Source organism: Myripristis murdjan, chromosome 3 (assembly GCF_902150065.1).
Source record: "Myripristis murdjan chromosome 3, fMyrMur1.1, whole genome shotgun sequence".
Taxonomy (NCBI): domain Eukaryota; kingdom Metazoa; phylum Chordata; class Actinopteri; order Holocentriformes; family Holocentridae; genus Myripristis; species Myripristis murdjan.
In genome coordinates, this window is record NC_043982.1 from 5108672 (window position 1) to 5124776 (window position 16105).

The following is a 16105-nucleotide window of genomic DNA, read 5'->3' on the forward strand; positions in this document are numbered from 1 at the left end:
CTTGTTTGCTTAGTGTTTTTCTTCCTGGTCAGATTTTCAGCCACAATTACAGGTTAATCAGCTGACTTGGAAGCCTGAGATGCCAGACTCTCCCAGTAGCACATGACTTGGCCAAAAACAGAAGCTACTCCAATTCAAATGAGCTAAAATTGCTGAGTGGATAGTAAACTGGTTTGATGATGGGAGCCAACCAGAGCCAAGTCCAGTTGGGACATGTCACCATCTGGAACTGCATGCAATAACAATAATAATATGTATTTGAAAATGCAAATTTAACCTCTCCCACAAAACGAAAATGCCTTCATTTAAAATCTCAGATCATGTATGCACCTAAAAGAAGAAAAAAATGAATTCCTACACCTTTCACATCAGAACTTGTCTGGGAAAAGGCTGCCTTAATACTGAGAAAGTATTTTTTCTGATGGTTACATTCCAGTGTTTTGTTTTTTTTTTCCTCCTGTAGGGATGATCAGGTTATCTGTTGACAGGGATGATTAAATAGAATGTGTTATCCAGCTGTTCCAGGGAGCTGTGATGACTTGCAGGTGTATGTGGGTGTTCTGCTCTAGTAATAAAAACTCACAATAACTGGCTGATAAATATGATGGCCTATCAACCCAGATGGATTGATATAGATATTTCTGAGAATCAGAACTGCCACCCCGCCCAATCTTTATTATTACAACCACACTACAGCTGGCCTCCTATTTCTATCTACACTGGAACAAGAGCAGTACTCCCACACACTGGGAGAGCATATCTGTGATAAAGAGCCATAATTTACGAACAGTTAAACTTTGTGGAAATGTAAAATTAGCATCCACTTTACACCTCCTCAACTACACACAGAACCGTCAGCACAGAACCTGAATTGGCGGAGACTTTCCCGATCAAAACAACCTAGCAGCACTCTGAGCTGGAGGGGCCATCCAGCTGGTGGTAACTATTAACATTTATTTACTACTTTCAGCATGCAGCCACAGCACAACATATTTGCTTGGTTTTCAATTGACTGCACCGACTGGACTGATTCTTCATCTCCATACACCAAGAATGACTGAGAGGCGGTCAGATGAAGTTATAATGGTTTGGTATGAGAAATACCCAACAAAGGCTGCCTCCTTCTGAGGACAAAGATGAGTACAACAGATCAACCTGGTCTCACGGCAGTTCAGAATATAGTCACAAAATTTTTATCTGTAGATTCGTGTCCACAGGCATTTTTTTTGTGACAGTCAGCATGACTTTAAAAGTAATGTATTTCAGTGGGGAGTATAGATCATGCCTGTACCATGTATCACGGTAGTGTTCATTTTCATAGACCAAGTTTGATGCTAAAAAGTTGGATGCCTAAACCTAACCTTATCCGAGTGTTTTGCATGCCTAACCCTAACCTTTCCCTAGCCTTAACCGGTTCATTTTTTGTGCCACATAACATTTTCTTATCCGTAACTAAGTGTTTTTTAAGCCTAAACCTAACCTTATCCCACCTTGATATATGTTTTTGTTGGCTAAAACCACCAAAATTCCCCCCTCTGGAGGTGGTTTTAGCAACTTCTGGTGAAGGAAAATTCTTGTCCATATGCACCTAAAGGCAATTTCATATCCAAATATAATTTGTGTCTTTATGCATAACAAAATATATCATTTCGTAGTAAAGGACACAAATCTGTAGAATAAATTTTGTGGCTGTTGCATGGACCCCAATGAGACAGGGTTGAACAGGTGGTTGTGGGTGTAGGAAATATGTTTCCTGGTGTTCAAGTCATTTATCTACAGTGTGTAAAGAACTCCGAGGCGATACGTTCCCACCAGTGTTGCTGCGTTCTCAGGACAGTTTCCCTCTCCACTGGGACTGTCAGAGCTGACCAACAGCTTGTGATTTGCAGATAAAGCTACATCTGCACTGCACTACTCCGAACAGCTGCTGCCTGCTCTGAGTTCTACCGCTAAAAATACAAGCACAAGACTAGAACAAGTAGTTTTCTTGCAAACACGTTTCTTGATTAGTGTGTCTTTTTGTCTCTGGTGCTGAAAGCCATGTTGCTTTTCAGACGCCACTTCCAGCCACAGGTATTAGTGGCAGTGCATTCAATTTAAGTCAGCTGCTGCAGAGCTCATTTACATCATCCTTCTTTGTAAATCACCCACTAAATTGAGAAGTGAAATGTTGCACCCCAGGCGCTTCTGAATAATCAAATCGAATCAAACCACAGACAGGATGCAGTCCAGTCAGTGAATGAAAGGACTTGACTCAATACCAGAAATTGAACTGGGCACTCTCACTCGCTTTCACTGAATGGGACTGGATGATTCACTGAACAACACTCAAACCACACACCGAACGTGGCTCGGAAAGTGAGCCAGTGAATGAAAGAACTCAATTCAATCCCAAAAAAATTAAGTTTAGAACAGATGCACTCGTCATTTTCGTGCACCGAGTGAGAGTGGGTACTGTAATTCACTGAATGAGGCAGATTCAACCAACAGGATGCGATTCAGTCAGTGAATGACACGTTCGGTTCAGCTTCAGTGAACTGCCAACGACTGCCTCACCAACAGAACTGGAGATTACATAACAGCTAAATCATAAACCATCCCATTTATCAAAAACATAAACCCCAAGGAACAAACTCAAGAAGCAGAGTTAATCATTTTAACAGTTATCATGTGGATGAGTTGAGCTGATTAAAACCGTCCCTGAAGACAATACACATACAAAACCAGTAGCATATATTCAATACGTTGTGCTACCCTGTGTCACCTGTGATTTCTCCTTCACTGGGGCTCATTCATGACACAAAATACACAAATAGCAATGGACCTTTATAATTTACTGTACATCTAAATATACATTTAAACTCATTTTTACTTCAAAGTTTATCCCAAGTCCCCAAACATTTGACATGCATTTTGTGTGTTTTCAGTAAATTGTGGCTCAGTATTTGGACAGCTTTCAACATTTTACACAAAGACCAAGAGAAATATGGAAAAATAAGGTCCATTGCGTTTGAGTTTGCATTTAGGTGAATCAAAGAATCAAATGAATTGAAAGAACCAATGCATTACTTTTGGGCTGTTTGAATGATCCTAGTCAATTAAAATAATGCTGGCATACAACACTTATAACTGAGTCCTGAGGTTCCACTAATTAGGTCCTCCTCTCAGGCTGAAGGTGGACTAATCAGTGAAATCACCTTGTGTAGCGTTTGGTTTGTATGAAAACCTAGATATTCTTGGCTGTCCATGGCAAATTATTTGACACACTCACGCTATACCAACAAAACAATGCAGGTCAGATATTTTGTGTTTAATTTGAACTTGCTTCCAGGTATGGCTGACACTGGTAGGATTGCAACAAATAGATAGATAGATAGATAGATAGATAGATAGATAGATAGATAGATAGATAGATAGATAGATATACTTTATTGATCCCAACCAGGGAAATCAATAGTGTTGAGAGTAGTCCTAGGAATTTATCACTGATCATGTTCAATCATGATAACTTCACAGAAAACAAGTCTGACTGAAGTTAAATCAAGCCTTAAAGCACCTAAAGCAAACGTCACATGAATGTCTCAATACACTTAACATAGAGCCATAAGAAAACAGGAGTAAAGAGAGTAAAGCACAAACACACAGCTGCACACACAATCTCTCACTCTTTCTAATCACGTTAGATGGTTTGAAAAGAGTGAGAGAGCTTTTGGCAGCTGGAAGTGAGGTTAAAAAAGTAGGTATGGGATTTACTAGTTGATGCTGTTGCCAGTTCCTTCGCAATGTGATAGGCCTTAATTGTAGGATGGTGACAGACTGCGTCGCTTGTGTGTAAAGTTTATACTGGTGTGATTTAATATGCTGTCAGTATTTTAAATATGCTGTTGGCTATCAAGTTTAATGTTCAAGAGTGCTGGAATATGCAGTTATTAGGTTATAGAGAGGCTATAGGTCGTTAGTGAAAGTGTAAGGAAAATCTGTTGAAGTGATAGGATTCCTACCCATATATTGGTATGCGGGTGTAATTCATCCACCAAGTTTGGCCCATTGAATTCTTCCCTTTCACAAGAATCTGAACTTTCACTTTAACTTGTCAGTTTTCTTCTCTCGCCTTGGCAGTGGTGACAAGGGTGCTTTTTTAGCCACAAATAAATGTTTAAAATTTCCATTTCCTTCAAGGATCACATAACAGAGCCCTTTCGACCAAATGTGCCACAAAGCATAGACAGCCTTATTCATTTGGATAATCAAAATATATTATTAGTGAGACGTAAAGCAAGCCATGCCTGTAACATTAGCACACTTCAGTATATTGTATCTTACAATGTGTTGGTCTAAAAACAAGGTAGTCCTTATATGTTTGATGCTGTTAATTCATATTGTTTGTAGTTTTAGTGAAACTGCCTTTAATCACAATAGTGGCAAATCCTGCCTCTATGATCAGAAAATGGCTGTCCTTTTTTTAAAGTGTCTTTTGCTGTATGCACATCCTCCCATGAACCAAGAAACTATGGAATGTATACTTTCAATTTCCTCTCAACTATAAAGATTATCTATAAATATTACCCTCTTTAATCTTCATACATCACCCGAGCAAAAATTGAATTGTTCAGCACTGAGGTGTGGTGAACAGGCCTCCACCCAGAGACAGATGTGTGTTCTGACCTCGGACATCACTCCATGCTTGTCTAACCACAGCCTTCTGCAATTACCACATGGCCCCACTTTTATTTCTTCATCTGGGGGCCCCATGGAGCACTTGGCTATTGCCTAACACTATTCCCAGAACAACATATACACCCCGCCCACTGTCATAGAGCCAAATCAATCTCCTGTGGTGATAACATAGCCATGTGCTCCAGGGAAAATGAGCTGCAACCCCAAACTGTCTTGTTTATGGAGATTAATACTCTTCCTCAACGATCCATTTATGCTCTGGCTGTTTCTGTCTCCTTGGGTTACCGAGTGGACAGTCGGAGATACCTGTGTCAGTCCTTATAAGGACAGAGCCATAGACAGCTGGGTGGGGTGTCTCTTCATCAGTAAGAAGGCAGTGGGACAGACTCCATCTCCATCTCTCCCTCCCTCCCTCCCTCCGGCTGGCTGTGCGTCAACTTAAAAACACATGTAACATGAAGTGCCTCTCCTGTCCCCTCCAGCAAAAAAAAAAAAAAGGCAGCTTGCTGCGAGGGGTCAGCAGTGGATTGTAAAGGGAATTTAGTCGAGTGTGTGGTCTGGGGTCACCCTGAGGTGCCAGAGAAAGCACACTGCAGCACAAATGAATGGAAAAAAAATATTTTATTTGGATGCTATAGTTTTGAAAAGAAAAAAAAAAAAAATCACAGCTTTTCCTGACTATTTCCATTCTTAGATTATTATTGTCTCCCCTTTTGGGTTTTATTTTTTGTTATTAATAATTTAGTTTGGAACTTGACCTTAAAATGTGACATAAAATATAGTTTATTGCTTGTCATCCTGCTGAGTGGATAGCATGGCTGTGTGGAACAGTTGCCCGGTGGCACCATGGAGCTCTCTCATCTTTCAGTAGTAGAGCATCCAAACTTACATAGAAGCCCGTTCTCTTATTTCCAGAGGTAATAATACCTTTATTTATTTATATAGCACTTTTCAAAACAAGTTACAAAGCACTCTACATACAAAAACAGTAAAATCAATAACAAGCAAGTCTAATAGAGTAAGTTTTTACAAGTGACTTAAAAGAAGACAGCATGTTTGCTTCCCTGATCTCCGAGAGCTCGCTCCACAACCGAGGGGCCCAAACGGAAAAGGCCTGGGCACCTTAGACTTTAAGGTTTGACTGAGGAATGGCCTGGAAGGACCTGCCAGAGAATCTCAGGTTGCATTTAGGCTTTTAGGTGGTCAGGAGGTCAGCTATATATTCTGGAGCTAACCCTGTACCAGTCTTAAAAGTGATCAATACATTTTTAAAATCCACTCTAAATACAGACTGGGAGTCAATGAAGTGAGCGGTGCAAACAGGTGTGCTGTGTTCTCTGCTGCTGGACCTGCGTATGAGTCCGGCTGCGGTGTTCTGAATCAGCTGAGGTTTACTGAGATTTGGTTGTGTGAGGCAGGAGTAGATTGCATTGCAGTAATCTAACCAGGATGAAATGAATGCATGACTTACTCTTCCTAAGTTCTTGGCAAATATAAATGACCTGATTTTAGAAATAGGGAAGGGAGGGACCACATACTGTGTCTCTGCTAACTGTAATAGAGTAGGGCATTTTTGTAAAGTTACAAATTTGAGAATATTTAAAGTCTGCACATTGACTTCTGTTTAGGAAAGACATTTTTACTCTTTTACATTTTACATTTTTTTCTGATAGGAGCTTAAAAAAGAATCAGGGATTCTCCTTTAGGAATTTTGAGGAAGATTTTGGAACAGTTTTGCTCAAAAGAAAGTAAGTATTTTATAAAGCTACTATTCTCATAAAGTACTTTAGTCAAACCTAAATGGAGTGGCAGTATTTTTACTATTTTACAGCTAAAGGTGTGATAAACATTATTTTCTTTGCACAGAGATCTTAGGGAGGAGTCGCTGCAAGCTTAAAAGCAAAATGAGAGGAGGAGAGAGAGAACACTTGAATATCAGTGATGTGTCAAATACGTGTGGACAGAAAAAGAGGACACACACACATACTTATTCATATGCACACATGCACACACACTGACACATATGCTTGCACAGAAGGGTGCAGAAAGCATTACTTGCGCATGCAAATAGGCACCCAACCCGCATCTCTGTAGGGAATTGTCACGTACTGCAGCACCCCCATTTCCCAGAAGTCCCAGCACCTAGAACCTGATCCGCCACAGTACTCCCTGTTCTGTTTGTTCTGCACCGCACAGCGTTTGTGCACCAGTGACTGAATAGCTCTCTGGCGAGATCGTCAGGGCGTTGGCACGCTCCTTTACTCTGTGTCCTTGGAGAATTTCCAAAGTCACGTCCCAAGAAGAAAGATACAGCAAAGCTGGCTCCAGAAATACCCTCTACTACTCAATGTTACATAAACAGTGTTTACACCTGATTGTACTGCTGTATTCACACACCCACCTCCAGGCCAACAGGAAGGGCACACAGGAAGACAACAAAGTGGTTGCTTTCTCACTCTCTGCATTCCCAAGAGGTTAATTGTGTAATTACCACAAAAATTTGAGGCAACAGACTGGAACTGTAAGTAATAATATTTTTTTTTCTAAAGAGGTTTCAAATGTCTCCATGTGGCTATATTTGTGAGAAAGCAAAGGATTTCCTAAGGCAACGGTGTACTGAGCCAAAACATAGTACTTTCTATCCAAGCTGGCCTGCACTGACAGCAGCCCTTGTCAAATGGCCTGCCTTATGAAGAAATCAAAACATCTGCTGGATGTCCTGAGATGGCCCTAAAAGAGATAATGGCTTGAGGGAAGGAAAGGATTATGTTAGAGCCATCACTCTCTTGTCACTCAGTGTTCAAATGATGCCGGCAAAAGGTGAACAGTTTGATCTCTGCCTTAGATAAGCTTTACAGGGTGTCTCCTTCAGTTGCTAATGCCAGGAAATCTCATGGTACAACACACTGATCCAATCTAGCTCTGCATCCCTGCCAACACTGGTGGCATATGGGGGGTGAGGTGGGGGCGGGGGTGACTGGCAGTGTTCAGTTATAGTCAGTCACTCAACATCATCAACACTGCTATGTATGTTACGTACTATATGCCTTGTACAATGTATTAATTATTAATAATCTAATTATTATTCTTGTCTAATTAATTAGGATACCATATGCATTATATCAAAAAAAAAAAAAGGTTTTGGCTTAGGATTGTGACACCTTGGATGAGTGTAAAACTGACTTGGTTGCAGATTAGGCATCAAGTTATGACTGAAAAAAACACTAGGAAAAAACAGTGTGAATAACAAAGTGCAAATTTTTGACCTACCTGTACTTTGAGGGCGTGTAAATATTCGTGTAAAACATTCACTGTATGAATGTACGATTTTGCATGGCTTCACTGAATAAGCAAAATATATTGTAGAAAAAAAAATCAGCTGATTCCGGGGGGGTCAGGTGGAAGGCACTTGTTGAATTTACATGGAATGACCCTGTAAGTAAGTACAAGAGAGCTTCAATCTTGTAAAGGTAGAGGCATTTAAAGCTTTGAATAGGCTGATTGGGTTCTGGGTGTACGGTTACAGCTGTTGTATGGTGCTGGGGGTGGTGGAGCCCAAAATGATATCCCTTCATGGGGCCCAAAATCTCTGGTGACGCTACTGCCTGCCAATCCAGCATTACTGATGCTGTGTCTCACTGAAATGGGATTGAATCTTTCCCTCAGCAAGCATGAAAATGACACTGGCGCATGAATTATGGATCGATGTTATGTCTGTTTTGTATGGTTTCCAAAACAGTTGATGGAATTTGGCCAGCAGTTCAATCTTTTGTCTTCTCACTAAAACGTGTAGTAGGCCCGCTTGTTTTGTGTCGTGTCTTGTCATGCATGAAGAAGTCAAAAAAGAAAAGCAAGTTTAGGACTTCTTGAAACTCTTATCTACTTCAATCTGCTGTTGCCACACAGTAAAATCAGCCAAAAATCAATGCTGTTTACACTGTACAGTGGCTCATGTCGCAGACTTCCTCACAGGCTGTAAAATGTTCGGCAGTCAAATCTCAGCAGAGTTTCATTTCTTCCCCATAATACCAAAGCAATCTCCTCCACTGATTAACTCAGCAGATCTTTGGAATTGAGTGTTCTATTTTAAATCTACTAAACTCAACAATAAAAACCTGTTTAATCACAGCCTTAACTGGCACTCTGTTCTTTGACTGATAAGAGATAACATGCAGCTGGCAAAGGGCATCTTCATTCATCTTTTTTGAAGGTTAAAAGGTCTTTTCTATGCAGACAGGGGCCTCCCAGCTGATTTCTCCTGACTCAAATGAGCAGTTTTTCTGGGGATTAAACAGTAAGTTTCATATGAGCATGTGGGGACAATCCAATCAGAGCATGACCTCAGTTTTCATTCTTCCCGTGCTTGTTCAATTGACTCTTCAACTGCACCTGCTATATTGTGCTAGCATACTCCAGCCTCAACAAACAATCGTAACTGTTAGTGCATTTGCACAGTATGCTGATGATTATATCAGAAGACAAGAGGCAAGGGTTTGCAAAGGCTTCCTTCTATGTATGGAGCTTTAGCTAGTGATGGCATCAACTCTCCTACTACAAACCAAAATGTACGTTTTTAGCAAGTGAGCTCAACAGTAAAGTTAGCTATGAAAACACTGGCTATTATTGTTGCAGTGATACCTCCACTACAGTTGGTTGGTCTTCCCAGAAATGCGGCATTAACGTTATTCTAGGGGAAAGTTGATTCAGTCCTCCTGGGATGGATCACTGAGGAATAGAAGCCCCTATTACTGGACTTTCAGGAACCCTTAGATCTTGGTGGATGATGAAGAAAGTGCTCAAGAGTAATACTAAATGATAAAATCCCCATTTTTAAGAAAATTTACTGTCCCTTTGAGGCACTTAAAGAGTTTGTGCTTACTTGCTGCATTACTTGTTTTACGTCACTCTGGCTCGTTTCAGCCTCTCGAGTGAACTTAGACCAATTAGTCAGCATTTTTGTGCATATTGTGAATGCTCCAAACAAACTCATACCCCTCTAAAATGAACCGAAGTGAAACTACCTTGAGAGATGCTCGGTTCCCTTTCTGTTGGTCTACTCACTGGTCCACTAAAGAAAACTGAGTTTGCCTCATTTAAAAGGGACTATATGTGAAAACACCCTAAATCACTCTAGATTACCCTGTGCTTTTATCACTTTATGAGATATCTGCTGTCTTTCCTTGCTTCTAGCTGTTGTCCAGAGTAAATAACTTGAAGCAAATGGTTATAGGCTACACCCACTTAAGAAGAGGGCAGCAATTTTAAGCTGTAATTGTCCAAAGTCTAGCCTTAATTGATAGAAGACTCTTACTTTGGTTTGTGTGTTGGCTTCACTGAGTTGTGACTGATTGAAGGTCCTAACATAACCACGGGGAATGTTGTCTACTGTTTGAAATTTTTTCTTTTGCAGTGCAGCAGTAGGGCACTTACAATGAACGCAGAAAACGAAAGTTCGAAACCCCTTACAAAGGAAAACCATAAGTGCCTTATTGACACTTGTGGTAGAACAACATCCAAAAAGGAAGGGAAAGGTGATGATAAAAACATAGTGAGTCACTTATACAGACAGAGGAAGAGACTGAGCTGACTGAATATCTCAGATATATAAAAGAGGTCACCATCCCCACTCTGAGCATGTGCAAAGAAGTAAAGTCGCACCAGTGACATCAGCATTTTCAAATTGCTGTTTTCACCTGTCCACAAGACAAAGCGAAAATGGTGTTTTGTTTTGAAAAAACATATCTCTATATGACTGTGGCATATGTCTCTCCCCAATGATAGTAAATGAGATGCGCTTGTGGAGTGAAGTGAGCAAGACGTATTCAACAGTTATGAATGACTTACACTAGGGGGCATATTCCGACTGCTCTATATGCACTTGTGTGCAGTGGAAAGGCAGCTTCAGTTTCAGACCACTATGCCATCATTGTAACTCTAGATTTCCTTTCCCCCTGTCCCTCCAGGCTGTGACACTGGATTTGGGAAAGCTACAGCGAAGCATCTGGATGCACTTGGCTTTGAGGTGTTCGCTACCGTGCTGGACCTGTCTGGGGAGGGAGCCAGGGAGCTCCAGAGAACCTGCTCAGCCCGCCTTACCCTCCTCCAGGTGGACATAACACAGCCTCAGCAGGTCCAACAGGCTCTGCTGGACACAAAAGCCAAACTGGGCCTCAAAGGTAATACTCGAAGGCAGCTGAATGTCCTATATTCGTAGCCTGGTTTCCAGACCCCATGAATCACACTGTAATTCAGTGGGGTCTGGCCATGTCTCTGTCAGAGTGATTTACCAACATCAGTGCTTGTGCCACTCATGGGACGAGACCATTGGTCACTGTTGAACCAGTAATAGTAGGTAAATCATCAGGCAACAGGTATCAGGCATTGCCGCAACAGCAACTTTTAGACAGGCAAAACTGTTTGTCTTTAAGTTATCACTGCTGAAACATTTCTTGAGAGCAGAAGAAATTGTCAAATTTACCTTGCTGTCAGTGACATCACAACTCTTCACGACCACAGCCATGTTCATTTGCTTTTCATCATGCACTGTGAGAGCATCATGAGAGGATTAGTCAACTGGCCAATAAGGCATCTCACACAGATTCCATTCAAATCTACCTCCGGGGAATGAGAGCAGTTCCAGACCTCGGGAATCACTACGGAGTTGAGAAATGTGTCTGTGGCTATTCACGAGGCTTGGATCCAAGCTACTGAATTCTGGTATTCTGCTTCACATACATACACATACTCACACACTTTGGCTATCGTTCCACACATGAAGAGATCAAATGGTGTTTTTGCTATCTGAATTAACAGATGTTAGATTATTTCAGTAAAATAATTACTCTATTATAGGGTTCCACTACGCTGAATTATAACAACCACACTTCAAAGTTACTCTCAAATTAGCCTATGCAAGCACATGAGACATGCACACAGAGGAGTTATAGTATTGACAATGTTGCTTGCTGTATTTTTCTTATTCCTGTGGATACTAGTAGTCAACATGGCATGTCAAGATAGTACAGCTACAATGCAGCTACAGTGGAGTTTGATAGCAGAAAATGCCCCAGCAGTTCAAAACACCAACAGGCGAGGTTGCCTGATGATGCAATCAGTAAACCTACTATGATTGGTTTACCAAAAGGCAGAGATTCCCCCTTTCTCCTCCCACAGAAGCCTCAATTGACCAGAATGCAAGGCAGCCACAAGTCATGTTGGGATTTGATTAAGGACTGCAACTCACGTTTACTTCTGTGGAAAAACGATAAATCTTGCTCTATTGCTGTCTCCCACTACATATAAAACCCACACCTGAACTGCTGAGGCGTGCTCAGGTACATTGTTTAGGGGTTGTTCAAAGGCTTTCTGGGAAATCATTAAGAGAAACAGAAGTAGATACAGCATTTCGAAAGAGAAAGGGTGCACAAAAAATTACATTTTAACACAGTAATTAAAACAGTAACACAATAATTAAAATAATTCCTGGAATGTGGTGAACATGAAGGACTGGTGAGATACACTCTAACACAAACACAGATAGTTGCTCAATGTTGGCTTCACTCATCTCAAGGTCGCATCTCTTTGTAGTTGGACTGGCAAAGATGTACTGTAGGGAGAGGCTGGCTTTACTTTCTAAGAATTAATCTAATCTAAAATTATTTCCAGCTTTAAAATGAGTAAATCCAGATTTAAAACAAAGCAGAGCTCTGCTGCACAATTAAAAAATAAACCTGGTTAAGTGAGTCCGAGTTTAGTAGATTAAATTAAATAATTAGAGTATGCCTTTCACAAGCATTTAAACACAAGAAATGTGATGCTGATCCTTAATGACCTATTTTAGAGCTATTTTCTGGTCATTTTAATACTTCATATTTTTCCAGTAATTTTCTTGTAACTTTGTATTAATGTCTTGTCGATTTTCAGATCTTTCTCTCTTTTTTCCCTCACATTTTTGAAAGAAATCAAGTGAATTTGCTCAGGCTTCAAAGAGTTAAAAGTTAAGACTCCTCAAGTTTAAGTTTGCTTCAATTTGGAGTTGGAGTTAGAGTAAAAACTTAAACTGGCGTGTAAAGAAAGGTTTAAATATAACCCTTTTTCACTAGAAAGCAGTTTTAAAGTTTGGTGGAACAGAATGATTGAATCTGGTTTCAAATTGAGCCCTTGTTGTTGCAACCCAGTATAAGAGTCATTTAAGGATACCCTCCCCGGTCTGGGTGTGTGTGTCTCTCTCAGGGTGTAATAAAAGAACTTGAGGGAAAAGGTCACTGACACACAAACCCATGTGCTCTCTCTGGAGCAGTGTGTATGTGTGTGTGCGCATGCGCGTGTGTGTGCATGTGCGCACATGCACATGCACACGTACCATAATCCAAGGCTGTGCTGGAGTCGGTGAATTATGGGAGCCTACAACCCAGACTCTGTACTGGAGCCAGGTGTTTGATGACAGAAGTGCTGTTAGTATTTCACTGCTTTTGCCAGTCGGTGAGGATTTACCGCCACGCTGCTGCTTTGTAGACATCACAGTCACTATACATCCCAGTGGGCCTCCAAACACCACTGACAGCAAAATGGGTGTGTCTGGTAGCTGTCAGTCCCTTCAGCATGACACTCAGGTTGTCCGGCTGCCAGCTTGGATGTTCTCCACCTCTTTATCTTCTGTCTGTTCTAAAACACTCCGGTGTTTACTCCAGACTAAAGCAAAGTTCCCAGGGCTGCTGCTAAACAAAAGCGTGGGATTCTAGGTCAGTTACAGTCAGATAAGGGAGACCAAGGCTTGTTTACACAAGCAGAGAGAGAGAGAGAGAGAGAGAGAGAGATTAACTTCTGTGATTTGTTATACTTGAGTGTGTTGGCAGTCTGTAATGGTTATGATAAGAGCCTTACACACCCACCCACCCCCACACATACACACACACACACAGGTGTCTGATCCAAGATTGTGTTGGTGCCCTAGATAGTACAGGGTGTTGGTGCAGAATGAAAACAATAAAAGTAAAAAAAGAAAAAAAAAATACTCCTCATGTTCTGCTGAACTGACAGAATAGAATCTGTAGCATGAAGAACGAGCACACGTGGTAAAATAATGATATGTTTTTAACATAGTTAGCTATTTTTACATGCATACACATCAAATATTATTAGATGTGATTATTACTGCCTTCAAACTACACACTGTTAATGCTCCATTACGCATCCTTAACAAACGATATTATGCATAATTTAGCATCCTTACACACAGGCAAATTAGGTGTAGACATGTTCAGACTGGAGTAAAATCACAATACTCTGTGTACTTATATTAATAAATGCACAGTATAATGACTACATGGGCCTTACTGCCTTACTGAAATTATGTTTATCACATTGCAGTTACATTATCTGTGTGCATCTAAATGTTGCTGAGTACTTTTACACACAGATAATTTGTCCCTAATCTTACAAAAGGGGTAGTTTAGCCATTTTGAAAAATATGATATTATTTGATGGAATTTCACTCCCCCTAGCTGTTCTGTAGGACAGTAGTGTTTCTATCTTCCTCTCATTGTTACTGAGTGCTGGATACTGGCTGGATACAACGATACAAGGAAGTTCATTGGTCATTATACAACAGGTTGTATAATGAAATTAAAATGTGGTTCCCTCTTGATTGATTGATTGGATGCTCCAGATCCTAACTGTTAGGCTCCTGCCATTGAGCTGGACTTCCCCCCCAGCTAACATTCTGACAAATAACCACCTTAATCGATTCAAAGAAGATTTAGCATCACTTTATACGCTCACTTTCTGAAAGTAAAATGCACATATGACTACAGAGTGCGCATGGACAAGAGCTTTTTAATTTTTCCTTTTGCCAATATGTAGAAAGATCCAGTAACTTCTGCACTTCCTGCAGCAGCAGTAGCCACCATAGAGACAGAAGTCGATTTCTTGAGTTTGCTATCGGTTGTTGTCTTCATTGATGTAGGTATGTAGGCTAGCTACGCTTTGGCCAACTTCTCAGCAAGCTTCCTCTTTTCTTCTGCTCCCCTCTATCGCACGCTTCACATACCTGTCAGGTGTTTCCCAGTCACTGCTGGTACTTTCCCTTTTCCACGAAGCCAGTGTGAGGCCTGGTTCAACGCCAGTGCCTCATCTTGAACCAGTTCTTCGCCTTTCAACAGTCAAAGAACTGGCTCTTGGCCAGGAAAACTGGTTCCACAGCGGCACCGACTCTTTGCTGGTCTACAACAAAGAACTGCTCACTTCTGCAGCTGGGGGCGGGATTATCGATCTGAACAGTGTGCCTAATAGCCGAGTCGAGACCCCACCGAATACTATAAAACTTCACTAACAAGTTGAGTCCCCCGTCAGTCTCTCCCGGCTGGCAGCGATGTAGCCACTGTGAGGGCGTTGCTTTCTCGTCATATGCAGATATGTTTACAGGTTGCTGGAAAAGCAGAGAAAGTGTTGTAATGACGTGGATCTCCTGCCAGCTCGAGCCCGTGGAAAACCAAATCAGCTCTTAGAAGGTTGGCAAGTTGTACCAACTTTGAACTGGCACTAGCAACAGCACTGTGGAAAGGGGATAACTGAGGACCAGCACAGTTTAGTTTAGGTTAAATCAGTTTAGTTTAGTTTAGTTTAGTTTAGTTTAGTTTAGTTTAGTTTAGTTTAGTTTAGTTTAGTTTAGTTTAGGGGAAGTGAAATAATACCATATTTCTTCCCCTTTAAAGGGTCTGTAAGTTGCATAGCACAAACCAGCTTATCTAATGGGGTTGATAAGCTTGTTGATCAACACCAATGTTTACTCAACTGTTTCTTGGGCAGATGCAGAGATCTCTGCTTTGAAATTCACTTCCTGGTCCTGTTTCAAAGCAGAGTAAACAGAGCTTGCCTCTAAATCTGTCCTTTCCTGAAAAGCCAATTAAAGAGGTCTGGACAAGAGAGGATTTCAGCCTCTTACAGTGACAACTTGACTGAACCACTTCTCAGCTGAGATAAGGCCTTCTAAAAACATTTCATTTCGCTCAATGTCTAGATTTCATCTAGACATTGAGCGAACGTCATTAGATAACTGAATATAGATGACAGAACACAGCATGCATTAAACTGATAAATAATAACACAATCAAATAAGAGTTAAGACAGAGTTCAGTGCAAAAATATTAACCTGGGTCTGACGGAGGGAATGAAGTCATAGGAGGACTGTTGCTGCATGCACGCCATCCTTTATCACCATAAACGTAGAGAATAAACAGTTTGTACAAGCACTCAGTGAAGATTTTAGACCCACTGTCCTACTTTTCTGATTGAAGACATAACAGTGGAGCCAACTGCAGTCAGCGCACAACCAAGAATTCACAATCAGTGTTTCCACTGAGGTTTCTCATGTATCAAACATGATTTATTTTGTCTCTTTTAAGTTGACTATACATCAGCTTGACCTATC

General features: G+C 40.9%; 1 protein-coding gene across 1 annotated transcript in view; it reads left to right on the plus strand.

Annotated features, from left to right (window-relative positions):
- The window catches only part of hsd11b2 (hydroxysteroid (11-beta) dehydrogenase 2), a 40123-nt gene that overhangs the window by 11271 nt on the left and 12747 nt on the right, over positions 1-16105 (plus strand). The window contains exon 2 of the mRNA XM_030048339.1: positions 10641-10853. Within this exon, the coding sequence (XP_029904199.1) occupies positions 10641-10853 (213 nt within the window). The remainder of the gene's footprint in view (positions 1-10640; positions 10854-16105) is intronic.